Here is a 12,236-nt window from a genome sequence, read left to right on the forward strand (position 1 = left end):
GTTAGCAGAGCAGGAGCATACTGAAACTGTGTACCTGGATTAGCACTGCCTTGAAAATCAGTGGCACTTGTTGGATGAAAGCATAAAAGTTTGAGTTTCAGTAAACCAGCAAAAATAAAGCATTTACAATGTAGGGGCGAAGGAGGTGGAAGATAAAACACGTTCTCCTGCGTTTCCTTTCATTCCACAGCTGAAAAAAGATGGCAGCTCAGCATCACATCCACCCTCACTGAAGAAACCCCCTCCTCTCTTCCCAAAATATCACACCCCACACATCCATCACTATCTACAAGTCCACACACACACACGCACACACGCACACACACACACGCACACACGCACACACACACAGACACACAGACACACAGACGCACAGACGCACACACGCTTGCACACTTAAGTATTCACTGCAAATCAAATGGAAGTTGATTTAAAAAAAAAAAAAAGCCAACACTTGCCTCTCTTGTGTGTGGTCTGGTGCGGAACAAAAGCCTCCACATATCTGTGTCCAGATACTTCCATGTCACTGATGCTGCCACTGGTGTCAGAAACTCTGTCACCCTCCGTGACTTACAAATACACAGCCTCTGTGTCAGAGTTAGCTAACACTTTCTGTATGCAATACCACAACAGAGATACAATCTGAACCCATTAAAATAGGAAGTGAAGGTTTAAAAATGCGGTAGGCTTGTGGACAGAGTAGGTCGACATGTTTTCAGAGCGGCAGGATGGAAGAGTTTTCTCACTGGGTGAGAAGAGGCAGAGACAGGAGTTATAGTGACGGAGACAGGGAGAAGACACTGCTGCAGGAGCACAAACTGTCTACTGAACTGTTTTGTAAACTTTAATACAAACAAAACCCTGTACAAACTTCATTTCGCATATTTAGCTACTCTCTACATTTGTGTTTGCAACCACAGTCGCTGCCAGAGAATGGGAGGAGTTTCATTCTAATGCACGCACGTCAAGAATTTGGCATTCTTTAGAATCCTGTTTTGATTTTGTAATATCCACTGGAATCTCAGACAAACCCTCAACTACTAACAACAACTATTATCCTTTCATGACACGGTTCATCAACCAGCATTCTTTCACTTTAAAATGAAAGCTAAAGCAAAAGCAAATGCTTCTGCAGTATCTGCGTTTGGATCACCATGAGAAATTTGCATCTTACTGACAGCTAGAAAGCAGATGTCAGACATACATGATGTAATGCTCTTCACTAAACACAAGGGGCCAGTGCAGGTCTACAGCCAAGTCGGTGGTCACAGTGCTCCAAAGAAGACTCTTAGGAGACTTAGCCAAGTAAGGACATGTTCACAGTTAGCTCTTGCCTCCTCCAAATATCAGTATTGGTTTTGACATCAATTACAGTGGAGAAGACAGAGCGGGACAGAAAAAGGCCATTAGTCAGGAGGCAGACAGTGGACTCTCTGCTCAGAAACTGTCCAAGAAAAGCCATAAAGGTCACAGCAGTAGTGTTTTGTCGGATGTCTCCAAGAAATACACTAAAGCCTTTTTGATATGATGATAAAATTTAGACAAGACCTGTTACAGGTCTTGTTACAGCAAAGACTGTATGTATGTATGTATGTATGTGTGTGTGGAGAGTAAAATCAAAATGGTGCATAAACAGAAGAGGAGAGGTTCACACTGTGAGCCGTCTGAAAAACAAGACAATTACAGCATTTGTGTCTGTGTCTCTCACTGAAGTCTCTTCTCTTTCCTGGAAAATGTAGAAGCAGCACCTGCACGATTTCAAATGCACGACAGCTCTGACTGTTGGAACAACGGACGAGGGGAAAGGAGAGAAAGTCCAGAGTGGGACAGAGCATAAGTGACTAGTGTGCATGGAGGGAGACAGGACAGTGAGCCAAACATCTACCCAACCGACAGCAGTTCAGCCTCATTACTGTGAAAACAAATATCATACACTAGGCTTTGTCTGCATCTGCATGCACACATACAAACGGATAAAATACATTGCATATGTACTCTGCAGCCCTACTCTGACTATGACTAATGATTTGGGATTATATAATTAAAGCTGAAGAGAAAAGAGACTCTTGAAAATACTGTTGGAAATATGTCAAAAATAATACCACCATGAGAATATGCATCATTTTATTAGGTAACACTTTCTAATAAAAATATATTTTACTAATCGTTTAATTTGTAAAATTTGTTTTTTTACTAATGATCAATTAAACACTCAATACCATCCTACAAATCCTGGAAAAGAATCCAAACAAATATCTATTTCTGAACAATGTATTACCATTTAATTTTTTTAATTGACCTTGGACATTATACAGCTTCATGCAGAAGTTTGGGTGCAAAGGTGCAAGCAGTCTCTCAAAGATATGGAACATAAAAGTAAACATTTTCATGAAATATTAATGTATAGTCAGTTTTCATTTTGCAGACTGAAAAAAAAAAAAATCAACAACTAGAGACATTTTGGTAGCATGTGCAAAAGTTTGGGCAACCTACATAGTTGGTACTTACAGCAACACCGACTTTGGCAGATATCACAACTTGGTTACTTGAGATTTTCTCCCATTCTTCCTTGCCAAAGACTTCTAGTTCTGCAGTATACTCAGGCCGTCTTACATGCACAGTTCTATGAGGGCCGTTCCAAAACCTTCAACTTGGCTCTCGAAGTAGTCCATGGTGGATTTCGAGATATGTTTAGGATCATTATCATCCTCTGGTCACCTTCAGGTCTTTTCTTTCATTTATTAATATACAGACAATCTTTTAATTTTTTTTTAGTATCGTTCAATTCAGGACATAAAAAAGTAATAATGCATTAATGTTTACTGAAAAGATTAGATTAGATAGATAGAACCAATGACCAAAACATGTTATTTATACAGTTGCTCAAAAGACATAACTGTGCATACTTGGAATTATAGTTAACCCTTTGGAGTCTTGAGCTGTTTAAACCCACAAGTGATTTGATCATGCTGGTGTGATCAGAGACTCCTAAGGGTTAATACCTTATAACTGTGGATAGTTGTAAAACTTCTTTTAGTGTAGGGAACATTTATGATTGCTTGATCTTTACTAAATAGTGATTATTCTCTACCTTGCAACCTTAATGCTATTTTTGTCTGTAACATATAGCAGTATTCATTAAGTATTCATGAAACCATCAGTAAAAATATACCTTATTTCATTTATTGATTTACTATTTACTTTTCACACTAAACATCTTCTGAACAAAATAATAGCTATAATATGATTTTGGGGGATATAAAAGGTAGAGACAGCTAATTTGAATGAATACATTTATGTCTTCAGCTATACAGTTTGCACAGATGGAGGAATTTGGATTTCAGAGTAACCAAAAGAGTTTTGTGTTTGCGTGTGTGACTGTCCAGACATGTCTGCAACCAGGCACCCAAATCTGTCAGGTGAGAGACAGGAATGTGTGTGTGTGTGTGTATGTGTGTGTGTGTGTGTGTGTGTGTCTCTCTCTCTCTCTCTCTCTCTCTCTCTCTCTCTGTCTAAACTCTCTCTGTTCTCCCCCTCCCCCAACTCTAAAGGCAGGGACCAAAGAGTGTTAAAGATTTTGGTTGACTCATTTTTTTCAACTAGTTTCTTTCATGTTTGTTCTCTCTCTTTTTTTCTTTTGATGAACAGGCTTTTTCTGCGACACACTTTTCACTTCACCCAGCAGCCTCTATCTGTCCACAGTCATTTTGCTCTTTCCCCTGTCCCATTCGTTCTCTCGCTGGCCTCTAGCAACACCTGCTGTGAAGGCCAGGTCTGACGGGCACAGTCAGTACAACAGGAGAAGGAGAGATGGTAGAAGGAATGAAGGGAGTGCCACAAATAGATATTTACCTGGTGAAATCCTCCAGCAATTCTCCACGGTGCTTTAATGCTAATATACTAACACTAACTTAACCAAGGGGAGGCAGGAGGAGGACAGACTTTAAAAGATTGTCATAAAAGAACAGACACAAAGAAATAAATCTGATGTTCAGGTTCCAGCAGGGAGAACAAGCCAAAGTCTCACAAAGAACAAATAACTAGCAGCACTGCACATAGTGAAAGTCTTAATCCCTCACTACTTAACATGATTATCTGTGTCTCTGCCAGTGCAGCTGCTGTGATCTCACAGAAAGATGGAGGACAAGAGATTCATCCACATAAGAGCATTTTAAAAACTGAAAAAAAAAAAAAAGAGAAACACAATACTGATAATTCCTATGAATCAAAGCTCCACAGCACATTTCATTAGAACAAAAAAAGGAAGAAATATAGATATAAAAATAAAGAATGCCATCAGGTATGATAACTGTTTGTGAATAGGTATAGATTCTCAGTGTTTGGACCCTTTGACCACTTGGTGGGGGTCACCACTGATAATACCCATCTTTCCATTTTTTAAGAGACATCCATGGGCATACAGTGGGTACGGAAAGTATTCAGACCCCTTTCAATTTTTCACTCTTTGAGTCATTGCAGCCATTTGCCAAAATCAAAAAAGTTCATTTTATTTCTCATTAATGTACACTCAGCACCCCATCTTGACAGAAAAAAACAGAAATGTAGAAATTTTTGCAAATTTATTAAAAAAGAAAAACTGAAATATCACATGGTCATAAGTATTCAGACCCTTTGTAGTGACACTCATATTTAACTCACATGCTGTCCATTTCTTCTGATCCTCCTTGAGATGGTTCTGCTCCTTCATTGGAGTCCAGCTGTGTTTAATTAAACTGATTGGACTTGATTAGGAAAGGCACACACCTGTCTATATAAGACCTTACAGCTGACAGTGCATGTCAGAGCAAATGAGAATCATGAGGTCGAAGGAACTGCCCAAGGAGTTCAGAGACAGAATTGTGGCAAGGCACAGATCTGGCCAAGGTTACAAAAGAATTTCTGCAGCACTCAAGGGCACAGTGGCCTCCATAATCCTCAAATGGAAAAAGTGTGGGACGACCAGAACTCTTCCTAGACCTGGCCGTCCAGCCAAACTGAGCAATCGTGGGAGAAGAGCCTTGGTGAGAGAGGTAAAGAAGAACCCAAAGATCACTGTGGCTGAGCTCCAGAGATGCAGTAGGGAGATGGGAGAAAGTTCCACAAAGTCAACTATCACTGCAGCCCTCCACCAGTCGGGGCTTTATGGCAGAGGGGCCCGATGGAAGCCTCTCCTCAGTGCAAGACACATGAAAGCCTGCATAGAGTTTGCCAAAAAACACATGAAGGACTCCCAGACTATGAGAAATAAGATTCTCTGGTCTGATGAGACCAAGATTGAACTTTTTGGCGTTAATTCTAAGCGGTATGTGTGGAGAAAACCAGGCACTGCTCATCACCTGCCCAATACAATCCCTACAGTGAAACATGGTGGTGGGAGCATCATGTTGTGCGGGTGTTTTTCAACTGCAGGGACAGGACGACTGGTTGCAATTGAAGGAAAGATGAATGTGGCCAAGTACAGAGATATCCTGGAAGAAAACCTCTTCCAGAGTGCTCAGGACCTCAGACTGGGCTGAAGGTTCACCTTCCAACAGGACAATGACCCTAAGCACACAGCTAAAATAACAAAGGAGTGGCTTCGGAACAACTCTGTGACCGTTCTTGACTGGCCCAGCCAGAGCCCTGACCTAAACCCAATTGAGCATCTCTGGAGAGACCTGAAAATGGCTGTCCACCAACGTTCACCATCCAACCTGACAGAACTGGAGAGGATCTGCAAGAAAGAATGGCAGAGGATCCCCAAATCCAGGTGTGAAAAACTTGTTGCATCATTCCCAAGAAGACTCACGGCAGTACTAGTTCAAAAGGGTGCTTCTACTCAATACTGAGCACAGGGTCTGAATACTTATGACCATGTGATGTTTCAGTTTTTCTTTTTTAATAAATTTGCAAAAATTTCTACATTAGTGTTTTTTTCTGTCAAGATGGGGTGCTGAGTGTACATTAATGAGAAAAAAAGTGAACTTTTTTGATTTTGGCAAATGGCTGCAATGACACAAAGAGTGAAAAATTGAAAGGGGTCTGAATACTTTCCGTACCCACTGTACATACGTACCAAAACACACATGGTGGATGGTAGCCCAATGTGCATTATACCAGCCTGAAAACATGCAGCACCAGCTAACACTACTGATTGACAAGGACAAATGTCTCTGCTGACACAAGTACTAGTTTTATCATTGATGCCATGGACAAGTGGAAGGTGGATGCTACAGGAAATGTACCAGAGGTAGCACAGGATTAGCACAGATACTACAGGAAATCCTGTGGCATCTGTAATATTAATAGCACCAGAAAGGATAGCAGTAAGATGATAGGCAGTTCAGTGCCAGGCAAGCTGACATGAAGCCACAATGGCCTTGTGTAATATCAAGTGGCAGCAACGGTCAATAAATTGACAAAAAATTAAAAAAAAAAAAAAAAGAATAGAAATGGCAAAAAGAGTCAAGAGAGAATAAAAAAGAGACTGATTGAGAGAGATAGATGAGATGTAGAGAGAAGAGAAAGTGGATGCTGGTAATATAGAGAATGAAATCATCGGCGTGAAAGTTAAACTGTTTGAATGCAGAACTACACAAACAATAACGTAGCCTGAGCTTTACATCAGTCATCTCTAATTTCTGTGTCATCATGTAACCTTTAGCTGAAACTCTTCACAGCAGTCACAACAAAAATAGCAACCTCATATCTCAGTCAATACTTCCTGCCTCTCGTGGTTCTCATCGTTCCTTAAATATCAGCCTCAACACAGAAGAGTAAGTGTGCACACACACATAAAAATAAATCAAAACACTGCTGTATCTATCCTTTCTGAACTTGTCAAACACCAACAATCTCATGCCTTATTCTTTGCATGTGACCTAAAGGTTCAGTGTGTTATATTTAGAGTGATCTATTAGGAATTGAATATAGTATTCATAAATATGTTGTCAGTGTGTAATCACTGGAAAATCTAATTTTCTTAATCTCAGAATGATCCTTTAAAATTTACATACGAAGTGAATCTCCTACCACAGAGGCAGCTGGTGCTGTACCACAATGTTTAGCCCAGAATGTATAAAACAAACACTGACTCTGGGAAATGTGTTTTGTTTTAAAGGTGACAGTCACTGTACCTTTCTTCATGCATAAAACCAAGTGGGGTTGGGTGTGATGGATGTTCATAAGGTTGTATTCTGCAATCGCACCACCAGATGCCACTAAATTACATTTTACACATTGCACCTTTAAAGTCTGGTTATAAAGGAGTGAATGAAGACAACTTGTGTACTTGCCAAAGAAGCTGGAAATGTCACAGATGTTGACGGTCTAGACAAAATGTACTTTAATTCATTTACAAATATGGAGCCTTGCCACTGGTGATGTCAATGTGTCAAATCAGTATGGATGAAATCTCTTTTTAAGACTGGAACCACCGGTTCTGATTCCTTAGACCAACACACAGCCAAGATGAATAACAGTGCTGCTTCCGACACAAATGCTAAAATTTGTGCTGCGGCTGACAATCAGGAATCAATATTATGAGTCTATCTAAAAAAAAAAAAAAAAACACATTGCACATGACACTGCTGCCATGGTAACCAAGGTCAAAGGTTAAATGCTCCTGGGTGTAACATGAAAAACCACAAAGAAAGAGAAACATGAGCGACAGAACAAACAACTGCAAGACTTTAAAATGACAAGATAAACCATCAACTGGAAACATAAATCTAAAAAAGAATGCACCAGAGTTTTTTTTTTACATCAAGAGAGGGAGCGAAAAAGAAAAAAAGAGAGGGCAAAGTAAAGAACAAACGCCAACAGCATTCATATTAATGGGAACTATAAAGGATGAGAAGAACTGGTTGGAAGAATTCCCTTAATCGACCCTGAGAGGGAGAAGTGTGAAACTATGGCAACTGTGTTTTCTCTGTCTCCATCTTTCAACATCTTTCTTGTAAAACAAGAGGTGGTACGACAACCAAGGCCACACATGCATATACACAGGAAACATTTAGATGTTGCTTCGAGGTAACATTTGCCAGCCTCCATCTTCACAAACAGAGCACCGCTGTCTCTTCACATTTTACTTCAATATGCAATCTGACACCAAAATCCTCCACTGCTTACCATCTGTTGCTGCATAAAAATGAGTTTATCTGTTCAGTCTGGATGCAATAAATTATGATGGCCTTTAAAGGTTGGCAGTGCAGCTTGTGATTCTAATATCAGAGACCTTTCATCATACACAGACCTAACTGTAAGCCAGTGTACCCAAATACTGGATGATTAATGGGGCTGACTGTCAGAGTAGTCCTGTGTAATGACTACTGTACTTAGTGTCCTCTAATGTGGAGGAAAACCGGATGTACGATTAAAGTCCAACTAACATATGAATGAAAACGGACATCAATGGAATAGACAACTGAGGATTTATGAGAAGTGCGTGTCAGCATGTGTTCATACATTTTATCATAAATCTTTTCCCTCCTGGCAGCACAAGTCACAATCCAAGCTTAGCGCTGCTGATGACACAGTAACCATGACAACTAGGACCACAGCAGCCAAGAAAGGAGGGAGGAAGGGACGAAGTGAACAGATAGATCGGTCATAGTCTATGGAACATGCAGTTAAGGTCCAGCAGGTTTCTGGTCTGCTCTGGGATCTTAAAACCCACTGATATTTGGATTGACATGCTCAGTATACTGTATACACAGTCGTGTTGCATCCATTCACAGAAACCTGTTAAAGTTGTGTTAAGACTTGTTATATCAATATCGGTCTGGGCTAATGGCTACATTTTTTTTTTTTACAATTATATAGGAATATGCAAAGGGAAATTATATTTTCATACAACCTCAATTCATTTTTACATGACATTATTTCTATGGGTAATAACACTTAACTCACCAAGTTACTGGCAACATTCAAATTAGGTGCTGAAGGGGTCTAAAGCTGATATTTTTTTCTTGGACAACAAAGGCAACGAGTGCTGGAAGAAACATATAACCGAGCAGTTTTTGAGAGAATTATGTAATTTGACTTGTTGATATTTTAGTATGCACATGTCTAACATTTAGTTTAAGGCCTCAGTGGTGCTCACATAGAGAACCAGAAACATGTCACTTACAAACATGAATTGCAAAAAGATCAGATCTGACAAAAAATGTAATAAAATTAGAATTGACCTTTAAGGCCTTTAATATGACTGTAGCCGGGGTCAGAGATTATCATCCAAACTGTAAATAACAATTACAGCGTTTTTTTCTTTTGCAATGATAGACACCACCTCATCCATTCTGATTTGGCAAAAAAAAAAAGAATGATTATTATATAACTTTACAGGCTATTTGTATGCAAAATGAAATCAGCAAAGTTTGTACAACTATAGAACATAAAGATCCTAACATCACACAGCCGTATGAACAGTATTGCTGTGTAAACAGTTTGTGAAACAAAGGATGGGGACCCCCCCTAAGAAGACAACCTGTCTTGTTATCTGATTTCTTGCCTCACTGGATTTAATTTTAATGATTACGCTTATGATATCATGACTCTGTGGAAATTATGGGTAAAACTACAAAAAATATGACTTTAAATTTTAATCAATCTGTATATTCCTTTCCAGATTGCCTGCGGAGAAAATCATCCATTGAGATAACCTTAAAAAAAAAAAAAACAAAAACAAAAAAAACTCCCTTGATGGAGAGATGGTTTAACAGCATCCTATGAAAACAGAGGGCTGTGTATAAAATTTTGTAGCTCATATGCAAGAAAACAGAGTTACAGAGGTCATATCGTGCACAACAGAATGGATTTAGGTCCCCCTTGTACCACAGAGGCAGGCTGACTAATTGAGCTGTAAACCATGTGTGTTTATATGCCCACCAGCACCTCAAGCCACCTAAACTGCTGCCACCATTAACATCAGTTTCTGTTGATGATAAACTCAGATAACAGGACACCCGTTTGACAGGCACCTCAATCAGATGCTACCAATTCCCCAAACCCACACACACACAGACACAAACACACACACACACACACACACTGCAAACAGCATGGAAACATCACTACCAATCACTGATTTACTTCCTTCAGGCAGTGCTGCACATGCACACATTAAAATGCACACACCCCTCACAGGCCTGCAGAGGAAATCATAACAAGGTCTGTTAGCTACTCCAAGGAAAAGGGGCCATTTTAATCTGCGTTAAAACCTTCTGGAGAAGTTCAATCAACTTGCCACATAAAAGCAACTCTATGACTCACTTGATAAGAGGTGAATGATGGTGTGTATGCATTTTTGTTTGCATGTGCCTGCATGTGGACAAGCCTAGATTATTATTATTTTTTTTTTTTTTATTGTACCCATAAGATTGTGACTGTGTGTGTTTGTGTGTGTGTCTGTCTCAGGGTGAAAACAGTCCGACTTGAGTAATGAAGCCGATTTTCCATTCCACACTCTTGTTAACTGACTTGTAGGAGTAGGTACACGGAGTTGTTGTTTATACATAACAGATGAACCAAACACAGCAGCAACTATTCATCAGAATGTACTGATTTGCAGAATGCTATTCAGTCACAATGTCAAACATCCTTTTATTGCAAGATTTCATATGACCTTGCTGAAAAACTAGCATTCAGGATCTGACAAAAGCTGTTTAGTCAGAGTTGACTTGAGGCTGTCCTGGCCTTTGAATGACTAACTTCACAGAAGGCTCAGAAACGTTTTTTTGAGAATGGAAGCAAAGAGGATAAAATAGGGCAGGACAGTCAAGGACACCTGCTTAACAAATTGTTAAATAGCCAGGCTTTATCTGGAATATGAGACAATGATGAATTAGTCTTTAAGGAGCTGTGCTGAGGAATAGTGATGGAAGATAGGTGGAAGAGGATGCTGTACAGGAATGTAGAGAGTAAAAATGAAGCAGGGCACTGAGATGGAGAGCATGAAAGAGGGCATCTTCAAGCCTCAGTGCTTTTTCTCATTTAGGATCTGTGTGTGTGTGTGTGTGTGTGTGTGTATATATGTGTGTGTGTGCGTCATCAGGGTTCCCTCCCTGTCGTCATTGAAAGTGCAACTGGAACACCAATGCATCCACTCAATACGTCACTATAACAGAATCCAGAGGCTGTTTCCACATGATATCGCAGTGATTTTTGTCATCTGATAAAACATGAATTAAAGGCAATAACCGACAGGTCTGGTTTTTCCTTGTCAGCCTGCTCACATAATAATCAAATGAGCCAGACCTTGTTGTCGTTGGAGCTGACATATTCATTGTTATTATCATGCGTGCTGTAAGGAGCTGGGGAGCAAGAAAGGGCGAAAGTAACAATAATGATAATACAAAAATTTGACAAAGAGACAATAAGAATGAATAACATTTTTTTCATGGTTGACTATTCTGTAGATTACTGACTTCATTAATTATGTAAACATGCAATGAAAAGATCAGATAACTGAGTGGACAGTCATGTAGTCACTAATCATAATTCAGATACATCATTTCCAGTCACTTAAGAAGCTTTCTGACAATGTAATGTCTTCTGCTACAGAGCAGATGCTGCTAAGAGGGCAGTAATTAATTTCTGGAGAGGCAATACCCCTCTGTGCAACACAAGTCTGTGTATTGGCAAAGTTAAAAAACAAAAGCTCTGGTGTACGTTGTTGGCTGATAGATTTTGGGTGAACCTACATCAGATCTGTTCTCACAAACAAGCCAACAGAGGCAAAAGAGTATTATCTACAGTAACATAATGCTCACAAACAGAATCTCTTTTTCAAATGTGGTATCAAACTTGGGCATCACCTTTCAGGATGTGGCTCACTTGAACAGCACAGGCATTTGCAGCACATCAGTGATAGAAACTTCTTGATACAGTGAAATGGCATTTGTTTTATCAGCCATCTTTCACCGTCTTTGACAACACGCTAATCTCCTTGATGATTGTCATCACAGCTTTCCATGCTTCAGATCAACTTTAGGGTGACTTCAAGTGCTCATATTTATAACTAAATATACACATATATATAATTTGAGTGGTATGAAGTAGTGATGTGGTGTATGAGTGGAGTTACATTACTCACATGAGTCAGATATAAAAGATGCATGTTCAAACTATGTGTTAAAGCACACAGAAAGATGTGTCAATAGGTTTCCAACCTCAGTGCCACCTCTGTTGTAAAAACAGTTTAAAAATCAGCAGCAGACTTTGTTTTGTGAGGCAAAGGTTACTTATCATATTAAGAA

The 12,236-nt window shown here is 39.5% G+C and overlaps 1 protein-coding gene across 3 annotated transcripts in view; it reads right to left on the bottom strand.

Moving 5' to 3' along the window:
• The window catches only part of rps6ka1 (ribosomal protein S6 kinase a, polypeptide 1), a 48,848-nt gene that overhangs the window by 13,420 nt on the left and 23,192 nt on the right, over window positions 1-12,236 (bottom strand). The window contains exon 1 of one of the 3 annotated variants that reach the window (XM_026304872.2): window positions 459-628. The exons of the other annotated variants lie outside the window; for them this stretch is intronic. Coding sequence (XP_026160657.1) covers window positions 459-500 — 42 coding nt within the window. The 5' untranslated portion in view covers window positions 501-628. Of the gene's footprint in view, window positions 1-458; window positions 629-12,236 lie in introns of those variants that run through there. 3 annotated transcript variants of the gene reach the window in all.

This window comes from Mastacembelus armatus, chromosome 22, assembly GCF_900324485.2.
Source record: "Mastacembelus armatus chromosome 22, fMasArm1.2, whole genome shotgun sequence".
Classification (NCBI taxonomy): Eukaryota; Metazoa; Chordata; class Actinopteri; order Synbranchiformes; family Mastacembelidae; genus Mastacembelus; species Mastacembelus armatus.